The sequence below is a fragment of the Crocuta crocuta genome, unplaced genomic scaffold (genome assembly GCF_008692635.1).
Source record: "Crocuta crocuta isolate KB4526 unplaced genomic scaffold, BGI_CrCroc_1.0 scaffold143, whole genome shotgun sequence".
NCBI classification, from domain to species: Eukaryota; Metazoa; Chordata; class Mammalia; order Carnivora; family Hyaenidae; genus Crocuta; species Crocuta crocuta.
In genome coordinates this window covers 2,219,163-2,239,606 of record NW_027529175.1, presented here as the reverse complement: position 1 = coordinate 2,239,606, position 20,444 = coordinate 2,219,163, and the positions used below count along the sequence as shown (strand labels likewise).

General features: G+C 46.1%; 1 protein-coding gene across 1 annotated transcript; it reads left to right on the top strand.

Annotated features, from left to right (window-relative positions):
* The first annotated feature begins 10 nt into the window (after positions 1-10).
* On the top strand, positions 11-19,983 carry DESI1 (desumoylating isopeptidase 1). Its single transcript, XM_077757955.1, has 6 exons — positions 11-142; positions 11,159-11,180; positions 12,296-12,365; positions 14,591-14,700; positions 15,405-15,527; positions 17,452-19,983. The coding sequence occupies exons 1-6, from the start codon at positions 55-57 to the stop codon at positions 17,543-17,545; spliced, it is 507 nt and encodes a 168-aa protein (XP_077614081.1). The 5' UTR covers positions 11-54; the 3' UTR covers positions 17,546-19,983.
* The last annotated feature ends 461 nt before the right edge of the window (positions 19,984-20,444 follow it).

Genomic DNA, 20,444 nt, shown 5'->3' with positions numbered 1-20,444 from the left:
AGAGCGCANCCGGGTGCCTGAGGGACTTCGTGGCCGCCGCCGCCACGGGTCCCGATGGAGCCGCCGAATCTCTATCCGGTGAAGCTCTACGTGTACGACCTGTCCAAGGGCCTGGCCCGGCGGCTCAGCCCCATCATGCTGGGTGAGGGGGCTGGGGGCGGGCGAGAGGGTGCCGGGACGGCCGGCAGAGGCAGGGAGGCCTGGACCACGGCTCAGGGGGAGACGCGGGGCCCAGAGGATGGAGAAAAGCCCGAGCGGAGAAGGGAGAGGTCTGAGGTTTGGGCGCCTTGAGCCCCACTTTTCCTGTCTTCACTTTTGAGTCCAGAAGGAAGGGATGGAGGCGTCACGCCCTCCGCTGCCCCTAAGAGCCGGAGGCTAAGCCTGCGCCGCATCCCGGCGGCTTCCCTGCCTCACCTGGGGAGCCCTTTACACTCCTTCCTCGGCGCCGTGTAAGGGAGGTGAGGATGCCTGCCGCGCGGTGCCCCTCGTGGTGAAAGGGACACTGCGGAGGAGATTCCGGGGTGGCCCTTAGAGAGCCTTGCCTCCGTGCCGAGAGGAAACTCTCTGCAGTCTCCGGGGTAGATGAAAATAGGAAGCTAGAGCTGCTCAGGGGCCCAGCCATCGTCCCCAGGTAGCGGTGAAGTCAGGTCTCCTGGAGTCCGGACTCGAGAATCCAAGCTCTGCCCCGACGATGCGATCTTCTCTGTAGCTTCTAAATGAATTGCCTTTGCCCAGGTGGTTAGAAAGCAGTTCTGGGGGAGGATTGGATACTGTTGTGTCAGTAAGGGTTAGTAAAGGAAGTATTTCGGTTGTGCTCCATTAAACTACTTAACTGCCGGGAGCGAAGAGCAGCCCTAGTTCACTGCACATCAAACCTCTTTACAACCCAAATACCAAAAATGTCTCTTCTAACATAGAAATGGTCCAGTTTGTGATTTCAGGTGATTTGGGGCAGGAAGGGATTCTAAGATTGAAAAATTGAACAACTTTGGCAACATCCTGGCTCTTATGGACGCGTTAGAAAATGTGTTAGTTCATCTGGGTTAAGGCAAGAGGGTAGAGGTCAAGTAAGCAAGGCTGCTTTTGAGGGCATCTTTTCGATGTCCTTGAGTTTCTAATGTATCTTAGTCGAACTTAATCTCTTAACACTAGGCCAGTGATTGGTTACTCATATTTGGCTTCACATCAGAATCACCTAGGATGCTTGTTAAAAATACAGGTACCGTCACTTTCAACGTTTGTTAAGTGGGAATAGAAAAAACAAAGCTGGAACAGTTCTTTAAATATTCAGGTGTCTTGAAAGCAAAGGATTTATACATGTTCGTGTAGGCAAATAATTATCTGGAAGAACACATAAGAAATTGAAACAGTGGTAATTTATAGCAAGGGGAACTTGATGCCACAGGACAGGAATAGAAGGGAGATTTTGCTGTAAACTTTTTTGTACCTTTTGAATTGTGTACCGTGCACATACATAATATATTCAAAATAAGCAAAGTTTTAAATATATGGATTCTAGAGCCTCATTACAACACAAGCACTAAGTAGGAATCTTCTGGAGTTTTGATCCAAAAATCTGTATTTGTAATAAGCTCCTCAGATCATTATTATGTGGCCAGTCCATTGTTGGATAGACGTTTGGGCCTAGATCACCATTTGTTAAAATGAGTAAGGCAAAGCTGAAAGTAAAACTTACAAAGTCATTGAGGAAGGTGCTAAATCACTAACAGATTACATCAGTCAAGTTCCAACTAAACTTCTTGGAACAGAGCCATTTGGTTGGTGTAATCATAGCTGTAAGTGCTCTTAGGAATCACTGCTTCATGATTCATTCAACAGATTGTTGTTTTTTGAGCGTCTACTATGTGCCACTCTGAGGGGTAAGCTTCACTGAGGATAAAATATTGAGCAAAGATGTTCACTGCCATCCTGGAGCTATTTAGTGGGGAAAACATTAAAAATAAGCAAATAAAATAATTAAATTATTTAAAATTATAATTGTGGGGCGCCTGGGTGGCTCAGTCGGTTAAGCGTCCGACTTTGACTCAGGTAGTGATCTCACGGTTCATGAGTTCGAGCCCCACGTCAGGCTCTGTGCTGACTGCCAGTTCAGAGCCTGGAGCCTGCTTCAGATTCTATATTCTCTCTCTCTCTGACCCTCCCCTGCTCATGCTGTCTCTCTCTCTCTCTCACTCTCAAAAATAAAACATTTAAAAAATTATTTTTAAATAATAATTGTGGTAAGTGCTGGGAAGCACAAGAAGCAAACAGAAGGCTGAGATAGAAAGTAACAGAAATTTTTTAAAAATTTGTTTAGTGTTTGTTTATTTTTGAAGGAGAGAGAGACAGAGCATGAGCAGGGGAGGGACAGAGAAAGAGGGAGACACAGAATCCAAAGCAGGCTCCAGGCTCCAAGCTGTCAGGACAGAGCCTGACATGGATCTCGAACTCCTAAGCCATGGGATCATGACCTGAACTGAAGTCAGACGCTCAACTGGCTGAGCCACCCAGATGTCCCTTACTTTTTAATTTTTTAAAAAAAATATTTATTTTTGAAAGAGAGAGTACAGGTGGTGGAGGAATAGAGATAGCGGGAAACAGATCTGAAGCGGGCTCCCTGTAGAGTGCCCAGTGCAGGGCTTGGACTGTGAGATCATGACCTGAGCCTAAGTCAGACACTTAACCAACTGAGCCACCCAGGCGCCCCAAGAGAAACTGACTCTAAATAAGGGTGTCAAGAGTAGTGACTTTTAAGTTGAGAACTTAAGGATTAAGAAGTAGCCATGAGGAAAGTAGTGAGGGAGTTACAGTGTCCTAGGATTAAGGGAGATCAATCTGCCAAGACCCTGAGGCAGCAAAGAGCTTGGCCTCATCCTGGAACTGAAAGAATGCCTTTGTGGAGTCTCATGGGTGCAGGGAAAATTGCTATAACTGAAGGTGGAATGCTAGACCTATCCCCTCCACCTTTTTTTTTTTTTTTTAATAGATTTGAGGGGCACCTGGGTGGCTCAGTCGGTTGAGTGACTGACTTTGGCCTAGGTCGTGATCTCGAGGTTCGTGGGTTCGGGCTCCGTGTCAGGCTCTGTGCTGACAGCTTGCTCAGAGCCTGGAGCCTGCTTCCGATTCTGTGTCTCTTTCTCTCTCTGCCCCTACCCCGTTCGTGCTCTGTCTCTTAATAATAAATAAATGTTTTAAAAAATTTTAGATTTGAAATCCTAGCCAAAAACGGGAACTTCACCAATTTTGTACATCTGACCAGAATGGTATTTCTGAGAACATCATCTTACCTGAATATCTAATTCTCTCTTCTCTATCCCCTTTTTCCCGTATTGCTCTTATGCCTTTTGCAAAAGTAATGAAAGCGTTATCAAAGCTAATAGTCATTACTTTCTAGAGTTAAAAACTTCTGGAAAATGGGCATTGCTTTACTGCTTCATCCTATCCAGACATCACCAGCCTTAAAGTTGGGTATGTCCCAGTTTTGTGAGTAGCCATATATTGATTTCCCATTCCCAAATATATTTGAACCTTTAAAAAGTCCATTTGTTTCCTGATTTTTGCTATGACTTCTAGAAGCATATTAATAGCTAGCATTTATTGAGAACTTACCATGTGCCAGACTGTTTTTTTTCTGAGTACTTTGTGTGTGTTATAACCCTCACCACAATTTTGTGAAGTAGGTCCTGATATTACTTCCATGTTTCATCTGAGGAAACTGAGGTGTTAAATTTGCCAGGGCTAGGTGACAAACGCAGGCAGTACGACTTTCACAGTTCATGCTGTCAGTCATGTTACTATACCCCCTCTACTGTGTAATGTGTCCCTTTATAAGTTTTGAAGTTTGTAAAGGCATCTTTGGTCACATGTTTCAAATTTAGATTAGAAAAATATCTGGGTTCAATGTATATGTGCCATTCATAATCATAGATTCATGATCATTCCTCTTAGCCTTTATTTTCCCAAACTAAGTTACTGTGACCTCATCAGTAGTACCTTCTTGTTATGACAGATCCTCATGATAAGACCCCATGTAGCTCTGTTACAGTCGTGATTGGACTAGATAAAGCCCACTGTAATTCCCTTCTCCCCTCAAACCATGTAGATTCCACAGTCTTATGCTGTCCAATTTTCAGTCTCCTAGAATTGCTTCCCATGAAGGCACTTCTGTACCACTGTCCTTCAGTCACCATGAAAATGGTCCCAGATTTATCCTTAGCATTCTAATAGACGGCTGATTGTACCTCTTTTTCATAGTGTGCCATTTGCCTACAATAATTAGCTATTATAATTGTCCTTTAAGTTCGTCCTCTTACTAATGCAGCGGTTCTCTAAATCTCATGGCCTTTTTCTGCGCTAAAGTACATAGACATAAATGCAGAAGTGTTTTTTTTTAATTGCTGTAAGAGGTACTTTATATTTGTTGATTGTTTTCTGATCTAAAGTTTTGTGTGCATGCACGTGTCCTGGGATCGCATTTACTTATGTATTTTTTTTTACAAGCCTATCTCAAAATTGTTCCCAGGTCTAAAGACATAAAGATATAGAACACAGACCTTTATTTCTTGGCAGAATGCAAGCTTATGAATGTTTGAGATTTTACTCTAGGTTCAATTCCTTGCTTAATTCCTGTAACAAATAGTAATGAAGTAAAAAACATGAACTCTGTCTTCCGGGGGTTTATTTCACTAAAAATAACATGCATACACATGCAACATTAGAGAACAGCCTAAAAGAGATTATGACTAGACGCCAAAATGAATGAGTGGCAAAGTGATTATTTTAGGTCTTGAAAGAAGGGAGAGGTCTTGGTGGGCTGGATGTGTCAGACAGACTTGAGCAAGAACCTTGAGCTGCTGGAGGGCAGAGACTCTGTCTTATTTCTCGGTACATCCCAGGTGGCCAGTCAGAGCTGGTGCTCAAAAATTTTTGTTTTTTCAAGTAAGCTCTACACCCATTGTGGGGCTTGAACTCATGACCCCAAGATTAAGAGTCGCATGCTCCAGCAACTGAGCCAGCTAGGCGCCCCACAATATATACTGGTTATAGGAACAATTGGGACTTGAACTCAAGCTTGAAGATTATGTAGAATTTATTTGAATCTGAAAGGGTTTTTAATGTTTTAATGCCATCTATTGTGCTTTGTTTTAGATTTTTGTTCATTGTGTGAAATGTTCTATGTCCATCTAAGGTATAAATTTAGTAATCATGTGATTTCATTATGGCAAAATGAAAACTAGTGCAGCTTTGTGATCTTTCTCCGGCTTTTTTCTCCACCCTCACCTGTCTCCACATACTGAACACAGTCAATAGGAGCCGTTCTCAACTGGATTCCACACAAGAATTAAGGTCTAGGGGAAATGCTCTGATTGACTGTTTTCTCAATTCTGCCAATAGATACCTTGGGGCTTGAGGGCTTAATTCTCTTTCGAAATCCCAGTGGAAACGGCTGCTGCACACCCTAGCAGGACTGAAACTGTTCAGCTCTTTTTTACCTCTTAGCTTTTCAAAGGCTGTGCCCTCTGCCAGGAATACTTTAATTTGGCCTGGCTAACTTCTGCTTATCCTTGAGATCTCAACTAAAGTGTCACTTCCCCCAGGAAACTTTCCTGACCCCCCACCCCTCCAAATCTTAGTTGTGTGTTCCTAGTGTGTGCTAATAACACACTGTACTCTCCTTTAATAGCCTTCATCATTCTGTTTTATAATTGCTCATTTTCTCATCAGTGTCCACACACCCCGGCAACTAGACTGGAAGTTCCACTGTGGGCAAGGACTCTAATATCCAGCGTCTGGCACAGTACTCGGTGTTCAGTAAATACGGCCTGGGTGAAATGTTGTACCTCGAAGCATTGCTGCAAGGCCTGACTAATAAAAACAAGCAGTGATTAAAAGGAACCCTCTGAGGCACCTGGGTGGCTAGTTGGTTAAGTGTCCCAACTTTGACTCAGGTCATGATATCATGGTTCGTTGAGTTTGAGCCCCACATCGGGCTCTGCACTGATGGTTCGGAGCCTGCTTGGGATTCTTTCTCTCTGTCTCTCTGCCCCTTCTTTGCACACTAACACACTCTCTTTCTCAAAATAAAGTTTTAAAGAAGGAGGGGAACACTCTCAGTACTGAGGAAAAGAACTCACAAGTCAGTTATTTCTATACCAGGAAAGAATCCTGTAGTGGCCCCAAGGAATCCTAGTATTAGAATATCAAGTAGTTTTAAACCTACCTTTTTTAAAGATTAAAATAACCCTCTCAGTTTTTAAAAATTTTGTGATAACCTTTGATTCTCTGCCTAAAGGAGGGGCACGCTTTCCTGCCAATAGGCTTTTTTTTTTCTTTTAAACAATATTGCCGGACACCTGGGTTGCTCAAGTCAATTAAGTGTCCAACTCAATTTCAGCTCAGCTCATGATCTCGTGGTTTGTGGGTTTGAGCCCCATATCTGCCTCCATGCTGTCACTGCAGAGCCTGCTTGGGATTCTCTCTCCCTCCCTCTGCCCCTCCCATGCTCTCTCAAAAAAAAAAAAAAAAACCCACAATATTGGCAGAGGCCCACTTATGTTAAACAAATGTTTCCTTTTACCTCTTTCCAACCTAGATTCAATATTTATCTAGTGGCCCAGAGAAGAGCAAGCTGATTTTTTAAGTTACCATTAACCCCTTCACGTTGCTGATAATCTGGCAAATGCTGAGCCAACCAGCACATTAGAACATTGTCCATTAAAAACACTATCAAGGGGCTCCTGGCTGGCCAAGTCAATGGAACATGTGACTCTTGATCTCAGGGTTGTGAGTTCAAGCTCCAGGTTGGGTATAGAGATTACTTAAAAATCTTAAAAAAAAAAATATATATATATATATTTATATATATGTATGAACATATACTCTCAATAACTCTGTATGTTAACCATACTGGAATTAAAATAAAACAGTATCATGAGAGGAGAAATTTGGAAAGTAGGCTAGGGCTGCATTTGACTTCTACCAAGAGCTAATGCTACTACCTCCACAGAAGCCCCTGCTGCCCCTCTACCATCATCATTTATGTTACTAATAGACATTGGTTAAACACCAGCAGTATTCCAAGTGCTGATCTTGAGTGTGTCCCACAACCAGCACGTAGGCCTGTGTGTTTCATCTGTGTTAATTTTTTTTTATTTTAATTAAATGTTTATTTATCTTAGAGACAGTGTGTGAGTGGGGGAGGGGCAGAGAGAGAGGGAGACACAGAATCAGAAACAGGCTCCAGGCTCTGAGCTGTCAGCACTGAGCCCGACACCATCCAACGAGGGGCCGATGCAGGCCGGAACTCACAAAGTGTAAGATCATAACCTTAGCTGGAGTTGGACGCTTAACCGACTGAGCCACCCAGGCGCCCCCTCCGTCTGTGTTAATTGATGAGGGGGGTGGGTAGACTATTTTCTCCTTGGCTTTTATATACTAAGGAGACCTCACTCTACATTCTTTGTTACTCATGATGAAAACAGGGCTGTTCTCCATGTCTTCCATTTGTTTTCACCCGCATGCTTTTCACAGGCCTTGAATTCAATGTCTTGGATGTGCCAGCAGGCTTGGAGACATGCAGGCATCTGGCCCACCCACTCTCGGGCCTGCTGAGGAAATCCTAGTGCGAAAATAATCTGCTTCTGTAGTGTGCTAATATCCACTGAGCCTAATTCATGTTCCAAAATGGCCTTGTGACCTAATTCAAGTCACCACCTCCTACTCGCTTCCTCCCACTCCAGTGAGGCAAAAAAAAAGAAAAAAAAAAGAAAGAAAGAAAATTAAAAATCAGTCAAGTTCCACTTTCCAGTGCCTGTCACCCTGTAGAGGAGGCCATGGCCCTTGTTCTTTTCCGCCGAGAACAGGCTACTGAACAGCTGCCCTTAGGTCTCTACCTCAGCTGCTTCAACAAGTACATTGTCATAGCATGTTTTTTCTTCTTGCTTTTATGCTGGAAAACCGTGCATCTTTATTTACCTGTTTGTAAAATGGTGGTAATAAATATCTGCCCCACTGCACCACATAAAGATGATGTGAGAATAAGGATAACTTGGAAGCAGTTCAGATTCAGAAAGGATGTACGTCTGCTCAGTGCATTTGAAGATGCATGTCCTAAATGGGTTACCACTCCCCTTCAGCATCCAGTCTGTTTCACATCCACCTCTGGAATTCGAGCTCAGTTTGAATAAGGGCAGAGCCTGCCCCACAGTCTTTAGGGGGCTACCCCAGAAACCCTCTGTCCATTTGTGACCTCGTGGGCCAGAACAGCAGGTCTCTTAGTGAAAAGCAGACTGGTCTTCAGCTTGAGGAGGGACGGACTGCTACATTTGATTTTCCTTGTTATTTCATTTAGCCTCACACTAACAGAGAATGAAATGTTTGTATATAAAATAGACACAGCATTGGGGCACCCAGGTGGCTTAGTTGGTTAAGTGTCTGGCTCTTGGTTTTGGCTCAGGTCATGATCTCACAGATTGTGAGTTCGAGCCCCAGCCCCACATTGGGCTCTGCACTGTCAGAGTGGAGCCCACTTGGGATTCTCTCTCTCCCTCTCCCTCTGCCCCTCCCTCTGCTTGTGCGTGCATGGGTGCTCTCTCCCTCTCTCTCAAAATAAATAAACTTAAAAAAAACAGACACAGCATTTCATATTCATTTCCTAGATACTGTAATCTGTTCTTAGATCTTACCTACCAATCCTGAGGTAAAATTTATCTTTCAGAACTCTTAACCTTTTCCCCCAAGGCCATTATACTTAAGAGAGTCTCCATTTATCAGACTGCTGTGTACCACACACTGTGATGTTTTGTTTTATTTTTATTTTTTGCATAAGCTTTATGCCCATCCTGGAGCTCGAACTCACAACCCCGAGATCAAGTGTTGCATGCTGCACCAACTAAGCCAGCAAGTGCCCCCACACTGTGATGCTTTATATATGTTATTGTTTGTGGTCACAACAACTCTGTTTTGAAGAAACTGAGGCCCAAAGAGGTTCAGTAAACTTGCCCAAGACCCACTGCTAGCAAAAGGAGAAGCGAGGGTCTGAGTTTGTCATACTCTTAGCTGCCTCTGATGGCACTATACAGAGCTATCAGTAGATTGTCACGGAGGAGCCATGCTTCCTTTTATCTCTTTTGAAAAAAAAATTAGGTTAATGTTATGACATTTGAAAATTTTCTTAAAGGGGCAAGATATTTATTCCATTTATTTCCTAGGTGAATTACAGAATAATTAAGGAAATAGTGTAATTTATGCAAAGGAAGAAACATAAGCATATTACCGCACCTTCCAAACAGCACTTAGAGTCTCATTCTTTAGACAGTCACAGGGCAAGGACGCTCAGCTGGTTAAGCATCGACTTTTGATTTCAGCTCAGGTCATGATCTTGACATTTGTGAGTTCAAGCCCCAGCCTGCTTGGGATTCTCTCTCTCACCCTTTCTGTCTTTGCCCCTCCTGTGCATGCCCTCTCTCTTTCTCAAAATAAATAAATAAACAAAAAACGAGAGAGAGAGAAAGTCACAGGGCAAACACTGAAAACATTTAGCAATTAGAGAACAGTTAACATGAAGTTATAAGCAAAGATGAGTGAGTGATGTTTGATATCGTTCTCACCTCTTTAGCTCTTCTTCCTCGTCATCCTTAGCACCGTCATGTAGTATCTCCCATGGACTATTGCAAAGACCTCACTCCAGTCTGCTCTCTCTACAGTCTGCCCTCCTGTTCATCTTCTACACTGGGAGTTCTCTTTTAAAAGATATAGTTGTCTTGGGCCGCCTACATGGCTCAGTCAATTAAGGATCTGACTCTTGGTTTCAGGTCAGGTCATGATCTCACGGTTTGTGAGTTCAAGTCCCAATCAGGCTCCATTCTCTCAGCTTGGGATTCTCTTTCCCTCATCTCTCTCTGTCCCTCCCCTGCTGTGCTCGCTCTCTCTCTCAAAATAAATAAACTTTTAAAAAATCATTGAAAAAATAAATAAAAGATATAGTCATCTTTTAAAAACATGGATTCGGGGGCTCCTGGGTGGCTCAGTCAGTTAAGCATCTGATTTCGGCTCAGGTCACGATCTCACAGTTCATGAGTCTGAGCCCCATATTGGGCTCTGTGCTGACAGCTCAGAGCCTAGAGCCTGCTTCGGATCCTATGTCTCCTTCTCTCTCTGCCCCTACCCCATTCATACTCTGTTTCTCTCTGTCTCTCTCAAAAATAAATAAACATTAAAAAAAAACAAAGAAAAAACATGGATTTGGTCAAGGCACTCTGGGCTGCCTGACAACCATGAATGCCCCATGGTTTAGGACAGCCCTCTGTCCAGCTTACCCTACTTTGCTGGCATCCTTGCTGGCCACTTTTCCTCCTGTCACCAGCACTACAGTCTTTGCTCTAACCTGCAGGACCTTGTTCTTTATCACAATCGTGCATTCGTTCATACTATTCCCTCTGGCAGAAACATCCATCCCTGCCCCTACTTTTCCTGGGTTGAATTACAGTTTATGAAGGTAGTTCCTTATCTTTATTATATATAGCATCTTATTCTTACCACTCTGTAACTATACCACTCTATAATTAGAACCTATCAACATTGTGTTTTACTTAGTTTTGTGTGTGTCTCTCTTTCCATTTGACTTTGGGCTCTTTAAAGGCAGGACGGTGATCCGTTTGTACTTTCATTTCCGTATCTAACGTCATTTCTGCCATATAGAGGTATAGAATACATTTGCATTGACTATTCCAAGTGGATGGCTTTTGTAAAGTTTCACTCTGTCATTTTCCGAAGGGTTTCACCTCCCATATGCTCAATGAAGTAGTGGATAATAGCTTTTTCATACCATTGTTTTACTGTTGACTCTATATGTGAGACAGAGACAAAGTTGAATTGACCCTGAAGGGGAAAGAAAAGCAAACACAAAATTGGGGTACACCTATACCAATGTTTTTATCTTGCATTCTGATGAAGGATTCTGTTAGCCATTCAGCTTACTTGACATGACATACCTATATCACGACCCTAGGACTTTATTGGAGGAGAACTGCGTTCCCGGAAAATCCCCCTAGAGGTTTATAGTGGGTTATTCTGGGTTTGAGTGATGTTCTGAATTTACTCAGGCTGGGAAGCCATTTAATCTGGTCCTGAGTAGCTAAATCTCTTCTTTTCTCCACAGGGAAACAACTGGAAGGCATCTGGTAAGTTGGGTGGGACTCCTTACACTGACTGACAGGTTTATGAAACAAAGCAGTAGCTGTGCACTTCCGGTTCCAGTGTGTGGCTTCCAGCTTGAAACCTAGCTCTCTGTATCATGAAACTTCCAAGTTCTAAAGCAGTGGTTCTCAACCAGGGGTCATCTTGTGCCCCTAGCCCCAATCCCAGGTACATTTGGCAGTGTCTAGAGACATTTTTGATGGGTGGGTGGAGGCCAGGGATGCTGCTATAAACGCCCTACCATGCACAGGACAGCCCTTCACAACAAAGAATTAACCAACCAAAAAATGGCAGTGGCGCTGAGGTTGAGAAGCCCTGGCCTAAAGAAAGGTAGAATGATGTCATGCACACGCCTGAGCAAGCCTTTTAACTACAGAAGTCTCAGGGGCTCCACATGGCTGTCCTAAAATAAATGTACTGTGGTCTGTCTGCCCTGGATCCACCCCTTTCAGACAAGCTCATAGCTGAGCTCTCGGTTCCGTTAATGAGGAGAGGAGACCGTAGGTCAGTATTCCATCTGGACTCCTGGAGCCTGCTGACATTTGGGGTGACCAGAATGATTACTCTCAAACCAAGTAATATGAGCACCTTCACCTGAAAAGGTCCACACTTCTCATCTGGTCTTGCCCTCAGCATGGGCCAGGCTAACTGCTCCTGTTAACTGCCTGGGAACACACCTTGGTCTGCAGAGCTTTATTGCAGTAAAGGTGTGTCAGTATCAGGGTGAATCTAGGGACTCCTCTTCTGCTCACGTGTTCTATCCTACCCCCAGGAGACATTGAGTAGTGTCTGGAGACATGTTTGGTTGTCACAACCGATGGGGGGATGCTACTGGCAACTAGTGGGTGGAGGCCCGGAAGATGCTAAGCTTCTAGAATGCACAGGACAGCCCCCCAGCAAAGAATTCTTCAGCCCCAAATGTTAGCAATGCCAAAGTTGAGAAACTCCGATCTATGGTATTTTTGCCTTTGGGCTGCTGACCGTGTAAGTCCTATCCTTGGGCAGAAATTATTCTCCTTGCATTGTGGGGTTTACTTTCTCTCAGACTTTTTTTTTTTTTAAGTTTTCTGTCTTATCCTGTCTCTTCTCTGCATTGCAGGCACACCTCCATAGTTGTGCACAAGGATGAGTTCTTCTTCGGCAGTGGCGGTATCTCCAGCTGCCCCCCAGTGAGTGGCCCCCCCACAGCCTGCCCTGAAGTCTCGTGTCCCCGGGGCTTCCATAGACCAGGAGCTTTACTAATACTCTGTATATCTGGCTTCTAGCCCAATGGATGTCAGCCTGTGGCGTAGTTCCTCATAACTACCTTAAGACTCAGCCCAAGAACACCCTACCCAGGGCTCCTTTGTGCCCCCTCAGCCTATGTGGGTCCCTCTGGGTCACACTGAGCGTGTTGTGATGAGTGAGCTGAGACTGCGTCTCACTCTCGGTCTGCATCACCAGCTCAGTGCCAAGCTCATAGTATGAACTCAGTCAGTGTTGAGCTGAAGGCTGAGGGCTCTTAGGGGTAATGTGAGTTGCCCAAACTTACATGGCCAGTAAGTGGCACCAATACTAAAACTCAGGATTCTCTGTCTCTAAAGCCCATGCACCTGCCAAAAACTTATTCTCCAAGCGATCTAAGGTTTTCCTAGGAGGTGCTCAAGCAAAGACCAACCAACCATTCATTTGCTACTCATAAATGCAAAGTCATTCTCGATTTCTTTCTCTCACTGGTCCCCCACCTCCTGTAACAATTCCTTCATCAAGCCTGGTCAGTTCTACCTTGTAAGTGTATCTTAAGTCAGTCTCTCTCTATGTTCATCTCTTCCCATATTTCCAGAGCTTTCACTTTCATCCACTCCACCCTCACATTCAGCCTGGACCATAGCAGTACATGTGCTCCTCCTCCTCAGTTAGGTCTCCACACAGGAGGCAAAGTGATCGTTTCAAGATGAAAATCTGATCATGGCATCCCCCTTCTGAAGTCAGAACTCTGCCCACTGCTCTTGGAATAAAACCCAGAAGGCTCAGCATGGCCTCCAGGGCCCTATCTGCTCTGGTCTCGGTTGTGCCTTTCCCCACCCCCACCCGCTTCTCATTCCTTGAACATACTTTGGCATTTAAACATACTCTCTCACTTCGTCCACCTCCCTGACCCTTTACCTGTTCTGTCTCTCCATCCTTCAGATTTGAGCTCAATGTCCCTTTCTCAGGCAAGCCTTCCCAGACCCCTCAGACTGGAGAGATCCCCTGTTAAATGTACTGATGGCATGCTGGACTTTTCTGGCAAGAACCTTATCGCAGCTCATAATTATATACTGGTTTATGGGATTTTTTTTGTCTGCCTTCCCCGCTAGACTATAAGCTCCATGAGGGCAAGAATCTCATCTGTTTTGTCCACATCGTACCCCCAGTGCCTAGCATAAGGCCCGGCACATAGTAAGTTCTCACTACATATTTTTTATATGAATGAATAATAGGGGGTCGAATAGTGATCTTTCAGTCTCTTGCAATTTTGAGACCATTATTCTTGGACTGTCATAATTATCCTGCTCACCAGGCCTACCCCAGTATCTAGAACAATGTCAGCCACACAGTAGGTGCCCAATAGCTATTGTATGAATTAATGATCTTTCCAGGGAGCTCTGCTCAGGAGTGCTCTCCCTTACCCCCTAGTCCATTCCCCGTCCTCTCCTCCCCAGCGATCTGTTGCATGGCTGGTTCCCCTTGGCCTCATCTCTCCTTTAGTCTCTGCTAAAGCAGTCTGTTAACCCATGGCAGAGGGTTTTCTGTACGCCTTTCACGGGCCATTAAGTCCCCTGCCTGAGGAACCCCATCACCATTGTTAGATTAGCCTCCCAGATCAAAATAGAACTGAATTGTGGAAGTCTTTGCCAGCCTGCCAGACTTCTCACGGTCCTTCACATTTCCCCTGTGTTCTAAGGGATAGCAAGTATGTCACAAGAAAAAACTGGCTGCATACACTTAAATATAGGCCTGGAAAGATGGCGTGTCAAGTGCTAGCCATTTCTGGTTCTCCTTTTGTGCCCTTGGGATCAAGCATGCTGGGAACAAAGGGAGACTTCAGATTCTGGGTTTCTATTTTTTTATCACCTGGATGAGGCGACAGCATCAGGGGTCTGACTGGCCAGAGACTCCCTTCCCAGGGCCCCACCAGAAATAAGCAGCCCAGCTTCTTAGCCACGTTGCCAGCATGTGGCAATAAAGAGTTAACAGGAAGCTCTAAGCCTTGCAGCCTTGATGCAAATAGGAAATAACACTCTTCATCTGCCCTGGGTGCTCTGAAAGGTAAATGTTGGAACAGAGCATTTGTGGCCTCCCATGGGAAGCCACGTTAAAAAATTCAGTGGAGATGGTGACTTAATGACTTTCTCTGGGTTGGCTCTTTTAGGGAGGGACATTGCTTGGGCCCCCAGACTCTGTGGTTGATGTGGGGAGCACAGAAGTCACAGAAGAACTCTTTCTGGAATACCTGTCCTCCCTGGGGGAGTCTCTGTTCCGGTGAGTGGAGACAGGGGTGGTGGTTAGTTGTGTCTGTCCTCCCACTAGACGATCGGCCCCAGAGGGCAACCACAAGGTCACATCCCCCACAGCACGCAGCACAAGGTCTGGCCCAGTATTTGCTGAATAAATAGGAAGAGAAAGCAGTTAATCAAGCCACAGAAAGAACTCAGCATCGCTCCCAGGCAGATACCCCATCCCCGCAGACCTTCTGCTAAAACCCTGAGGACAAGGAAGGGCTATTTATTCCTTCTGATGAAAATCAGCTGCTGCTGTTTCAGCACTTGCTGCTCTCAACCCATACTGAGCCAGTATCTTGTCCTGAAAATTCAAAACCAGGGTTTGTGGAGGGGTTTGGATGAAATGCCAACTTGAGCAGGTTTTCTCTCAAAAACACTTTAGTCAATTGTCATTGTAGTAAGTGTTAAACTCTAACACCGGAGCTCTGCTTTCATGAACGTAAAGATTCTACTGAAACCATAGGGGAGCCATATATTTTTGTTTCATCTTTCCCTTCAAAAAATCTGTTTTTTGTGGTCCAGAATGGCAAATCAAGCAGTCCTTTTGGGGTGTAAGAGAGGAGGAAAATCACAGGCCTCTTACTCAGCTGTGCTCTCCATGCCATTTCCTGGTTTGAGTTATTTCATACATGTGCTTGCCGACTCTCTCAGATCTGTTCTCCAAACTTTTCTCACAATGTACAGAAGTGAGGCCTACAACCTCTTTGAACACAACTGTAACACCTTCACCAACGAAGTGGCACAGTTCCTGACCGGGCGGAAGATCCCTTCCTACATCACTGACCTTCCCTCTGAAATTCTATCCACGTAAGTGACCTTCAGTCTCTGCCCTTCACCCCACCCCTGCTGCAATCAGCATTCACAGTCAGTGTCTGCCTCCCCTGATCCCAGCAGCACCCTCCCGAGCTAGGCAGGCGCTGTCATGATGGCAGCTGCTAACAGAAAGCCACCATCCTCTCCACTCACTGATGCGCCCCTGTCTTACCCTCACCCTCCTTGGAGCTGGACCAAATCTACCCTGGCCTGAGTGCATCCACAGAACTCAGAAACCCACCCGACACTGGCTCCAGCACCCATACACAACCCTGGCATCTCATCAAGGGTGCCACTCCCCAGAAGTGCCCATTTAAGTGCGCTTTCAGATAGAGAGCAGATCAGGGGATGGGTAGGGTGGCTTATTTTGCGAATGTCATTTGTTACTCTTTCTTCCCCTCCACCACGAGCTCTTTGATGCCCTCAGAGACAACTTGCTACTTACCCTCATGCCTCAGTAGACATTTTCTTCAAGAAAACCCCTCCTGCCCTGATGTGGTGCAAGCTCTGTGGGCCGCCATCTAGGCAGTGTCCTCTTAAAGGACACACACACACACACACACACACCTGAAGCCATCGCACCCTTCCCTTCTTCCTTTGCTGTTGATTATGTTCAGGCAAGCCTCTGCCCACCCTAGGACCATGTCCATTTGCAAACCCTGACTCAGTTTCTCCTGAACTGGGGCCCCGTCCAACCTGACAGGTTTAGCAGGCTCTGCAAGGTGAGCTGTTTTTCAACCCTGCGTAGGAACCTGTGGGGGGCGGTGAGATTTGCATAGAAAACAAGGCTGTGTCAGTCTAGTGAGGAGAACCCCATCTCCCAGCCCTACCCCTGCCTTCTTGATCCTTGGTGGGTGTGTTAAGTCTCACAGCCTAACTAACTAAAGGATCTAGGTTATGAGGCCCCAAGCAAGTATAATATAAGTATCTAGAATGTTCTTGCTGTTATTATTTGGTAGGTGGAGCTCCAGGACTTGTCTATATTAAGGTTAATATATCTCAATGCATCTGTTTATGCTTAAGAATACTCCTTTTGAGTTTCAAAAATGGAAATATCCACCGAAGAAAAAAAGCCAGTAACTGAGATGTGTTGTGGGCACCCTGATTTAAGGTTCTGGGAATTTGGGGAAGTCTCTAAGGTTCCAGTATTTGCAGTGTTTTTTTCCAGCCAAGCTATTCTGAGAGGAAACTGGGAGCCCTTTAGAAAGTAGCCTTAACACCTCCTGGCAACCTACATTTGTCATGTTTTCAGAATATTCCCTGTACTCCCTAGAAAATATCTTTTTCACATCCTTTTTCTTCTGCCTCAGTTTCCTCCCTTAAACTTTATTTTTATCTACATGTATCATGAGAATTAAAGATTCAAGTGGGGAGGGGGGGGCCGCCTGGGTGGCTTAGTCGGTTAAGCATCCGACTTTGGCTCAGGTCATGATCTCACAGTTCGTGGGTTCAAGCCCCACGTCGGGCTCTGTGCTGACAGCTCAGAGCCTGCAGCCTGCTTCAGATTCTGTATCTCCCCTCTCTCTCTCTGACCCTCCCCTGTTCACGCTGCCTCTCTCTCTGAAATAAATTTTTAAAAACATTTAAAAAATTAAAAAATAAAGATGTAAGTGAGGAAAGGTCAGAAAGCTCTAGCTCCCTATATGTGGCTAGCCTGTTCAAGCCAGAGCTAACCAGGGTCTACAGGCGAAGGTAGTAAGACAGTAGCATCTCCTGAGGAAGGGACCCCAGGAGTAAAAACACAGAGCAGGGTATTTCAAGAACTCCTCCATGAACGTGATGTGCAGGGTAGGTGAGGAAACCGAACGAAGTTATGGGTGTCCTTCTTCCCCATGTGGTGGCGTCGCTGCACCCGTGGGCGTGGTTGTGACTGTCTGCACCCAGCCCACCCCAGCCCCTGGGTCTCTCTTCTCCACAGGCCCTTCGGACAAGCCCTGCGGCCCCTCCTGGACTCCATCCAGATCCAGCCTCCTGGAGGGAGCGCCGTGGGCCGACCCAACGGCCAGAGCTAACAGGACTGCATGGGGCCGCCCTGCCTCACCAGGGCTTTTCCTTTTTAAACAAAACAAACCCTACCAGATTTCTATTTTATAATTTTACATCAGAGCTAACAACCAGGGGACGGCTTTTTAAATTTCCCAGGGAAGGAGATCACCAGGCTGCATGTAGGACAATGCTGCTAAGAAACAGAACAAAATGCCATCCCTTCTAATAGTATTATACTAATTTATTAAGGCTGTCTTGTCTGTGAGTTCACTTTGGACGCTGCTTCCTAAGCGTCCTCCACACTGGAGAAAGGGAGAGGGTTTGTTTAAGCAGAAGGGAAGACGCACGGTTTGGGGAAGCCCCAACCCAGAACCTCTTTCCAGAGAACGCCCACGCTCTACCCAGGTTGCCACCACCTGAGGGACCTAGGTGAGTTTTACAACCTCCACGAAGCAGCCATCGCAACATCCCGGAAGCAGTTCCTCTCTAGCGTTAAATGAACCAAAGGATTTGGTGCGCATGGGACCCATTTCAGGATGACTAACCCAACCTTAGTAAACTCCTGTAGCCACAGCCCCTCTCCCCTCCCCTCCCTGCCCCAAGCAAGGCCATGGGGCCAGGGCTGAAGCAACCAAAAGCCTCAGGATCAGGAGAGAGTGACAGCAAGTGTCAGGCCAGAGAAAACAGGATAAAGCCATTCTTCCTTCCACCTGCCAATTGCCAATCCTCTGACATCAGTTTTGGAGAATCTGCCTTGCTGGCTACAGGCTGCTCTTCCTCAGCATGGCTGACCTGTCGTAGTTCGTGAAGGTTTGGGCTGGAGCGGCAGAGACCCAGGCCTGTTGTCTACAAGTGATAATGTAGGTTGTTTGCAGCCCCTGTACCAGCCCCCGCCAGCCCCCAAACCAATATGCAATACTCAGCTAGGGACCAAGGGGAAATGATTCCCTGCTCTAGGAAAACATCCCTGATGTAGAAAGAATAATAATGCAGAATCAAGGTGGCAAGAAGATTTCGAGTTGTTTCTGATAGAGATTTTTTACATTATCCTCAGTGTGTTTTGAAGGCACATGTTATTTCTGTTGTCATTCTGACTTTAAGGATGGATTGTTGAGAGCCTAAGTGGGCATTTTCCTAAGGAGCTGCTGCTAGGAGCTTATAAGGAGGACCAGTCTGGACGTTTCTTACCTGGAGAGGCTTTCAGATTCCTTTGCTTCACATGCCTCCCTTAAGTTAGTTTTTGGGGGAGTGAGGTTTGGAGAACGGTCTCAGAGCCGTCAGGTACCTGAGTCCCAGCCCTGGCACCTGTGGGTCCCTCCCACCACAGCTCCTGCCACTTCTCAGACTTGAATTATGTTCTCTTTCCTGGGGTCTGGCCTGCAGCAGGTGCCTTTGCTCTTCAAAAAGCTGCTGCTCACCTCTGGCCTCATCCCCCGTCTCTACCATTAGCCATAGCAGTTGGCATCATTAGGGTCTCTCTCAGCTAGAGGAAAAGATGGTTTTCTGCCTTTGTATTTGCCCGTGACCTGCCCCTCCATGGTGACCAACTGTGAGGTCAAGTGACATTTTAGAGAGCAGAAAACTAGCAGAGACTGTTATTTAATGTTGACCTCCTGGCAGAATTGGGCTCACAGAGAATAGGATTCGGGGTGGGTTTCTCCTGGGAGGGCAGCTTGCTAGTGGAGTCCTTGGCTTCCCACCCAGGTTTCTCTCCTTTTCCAGCTTGCCTTGCCCAGCCCTCTATCTCGTCCAGGCTCCTGTTCCAGACCTTTCCTTCCAGGGCTCTCAGCTCTAGCCAGAGGGTGCTGGGCGTCACAGGCTCCTTCTCTCTTCCACCTCACATCCAGGCTCAGCTGGCTTCACTCCTAATAGCAGTCGCTCCAGACCCAGGAGGAGTTAGCCAAAGTGGCTACCCTGAGAGACTGACTTATATGGTTCATTGAAAGCCTCCCTTGATGCCCAGCAGCCGTTTGTGCCAATGCCTGGGCCCTCGGCTTGTGGGGAGAGACAGAGGGTTCAGCCAGCAAGCAGCCTTCTCCGAGCTCTCCTTGAAGGCAAAGCTTTCTCCCCCCACCCAAGTCCCACTGTCACTCATTTTGGAAGCCAGGGCTCAGGCTGCAGCCGCCAGCCCGCTCCTCACAGTTCTCTGCCAATCCCAGAACCTCAGGAGCATGCTCATTACAAGCAGCTAGCTCCACACAGGTGTGCGAGGCAAGCAGAGTGAGAAATGAGCCATGTGTGTAAGTGTATCATACAGTAGACACCTCCACCGAGGTCCACTGGTTTAAAGGGACAGGGAAGGAGGAGGGATGAGACCATCACCCCTTCCCCAAAATAAAGCTTGTACCTTTGAGATTTCTTTTTGCCCTTGATGTCAGACTACTAACTGTGTCTGGTACGGAGGTGTTTGCTGGTTTTCTTTAGTGTTTTTTCTAATGCAATAAACTCATTTCTGCCTGCTGCATTTGCGTTGTGCTTAAAGGTCTGGGTATGCGTCCAACATAGCCAGGCTTCTTCTCAGACTGTCTCCCTCTGAGCTTAAGTCTGGATATGCTGCCTTTTTGCCTGTTTGTTAGCCTTGTGGATAAGAAGTGACAATAGCAGGAAAGAATGTATGACTTTAGCCATTGGTTTACAAAAATGGGGAAGAGGCCCTGCCCAATGTCACCTTGCAGCTGGTGGTAGAGTAAGACTCAAAGCCTCTATCCAGTGGCCCCAGCTTCGGAGATCTTCCCCTCGAGGACCCTGGCCATCAGAGAGCATCTGAACACACCAAGAAGCGTTCACTTCTGGTTTCAGTTTGGCCGTAGGCCGGGTCTGTGGCCCCAAGGATCTCTCCCCACCTTGTTACCATGACCTCACTCAACAAGTGTGGGGGTGGGCAGATAGCTCTCTGAGTGTCCCCTGGCACTACAGACACACCAG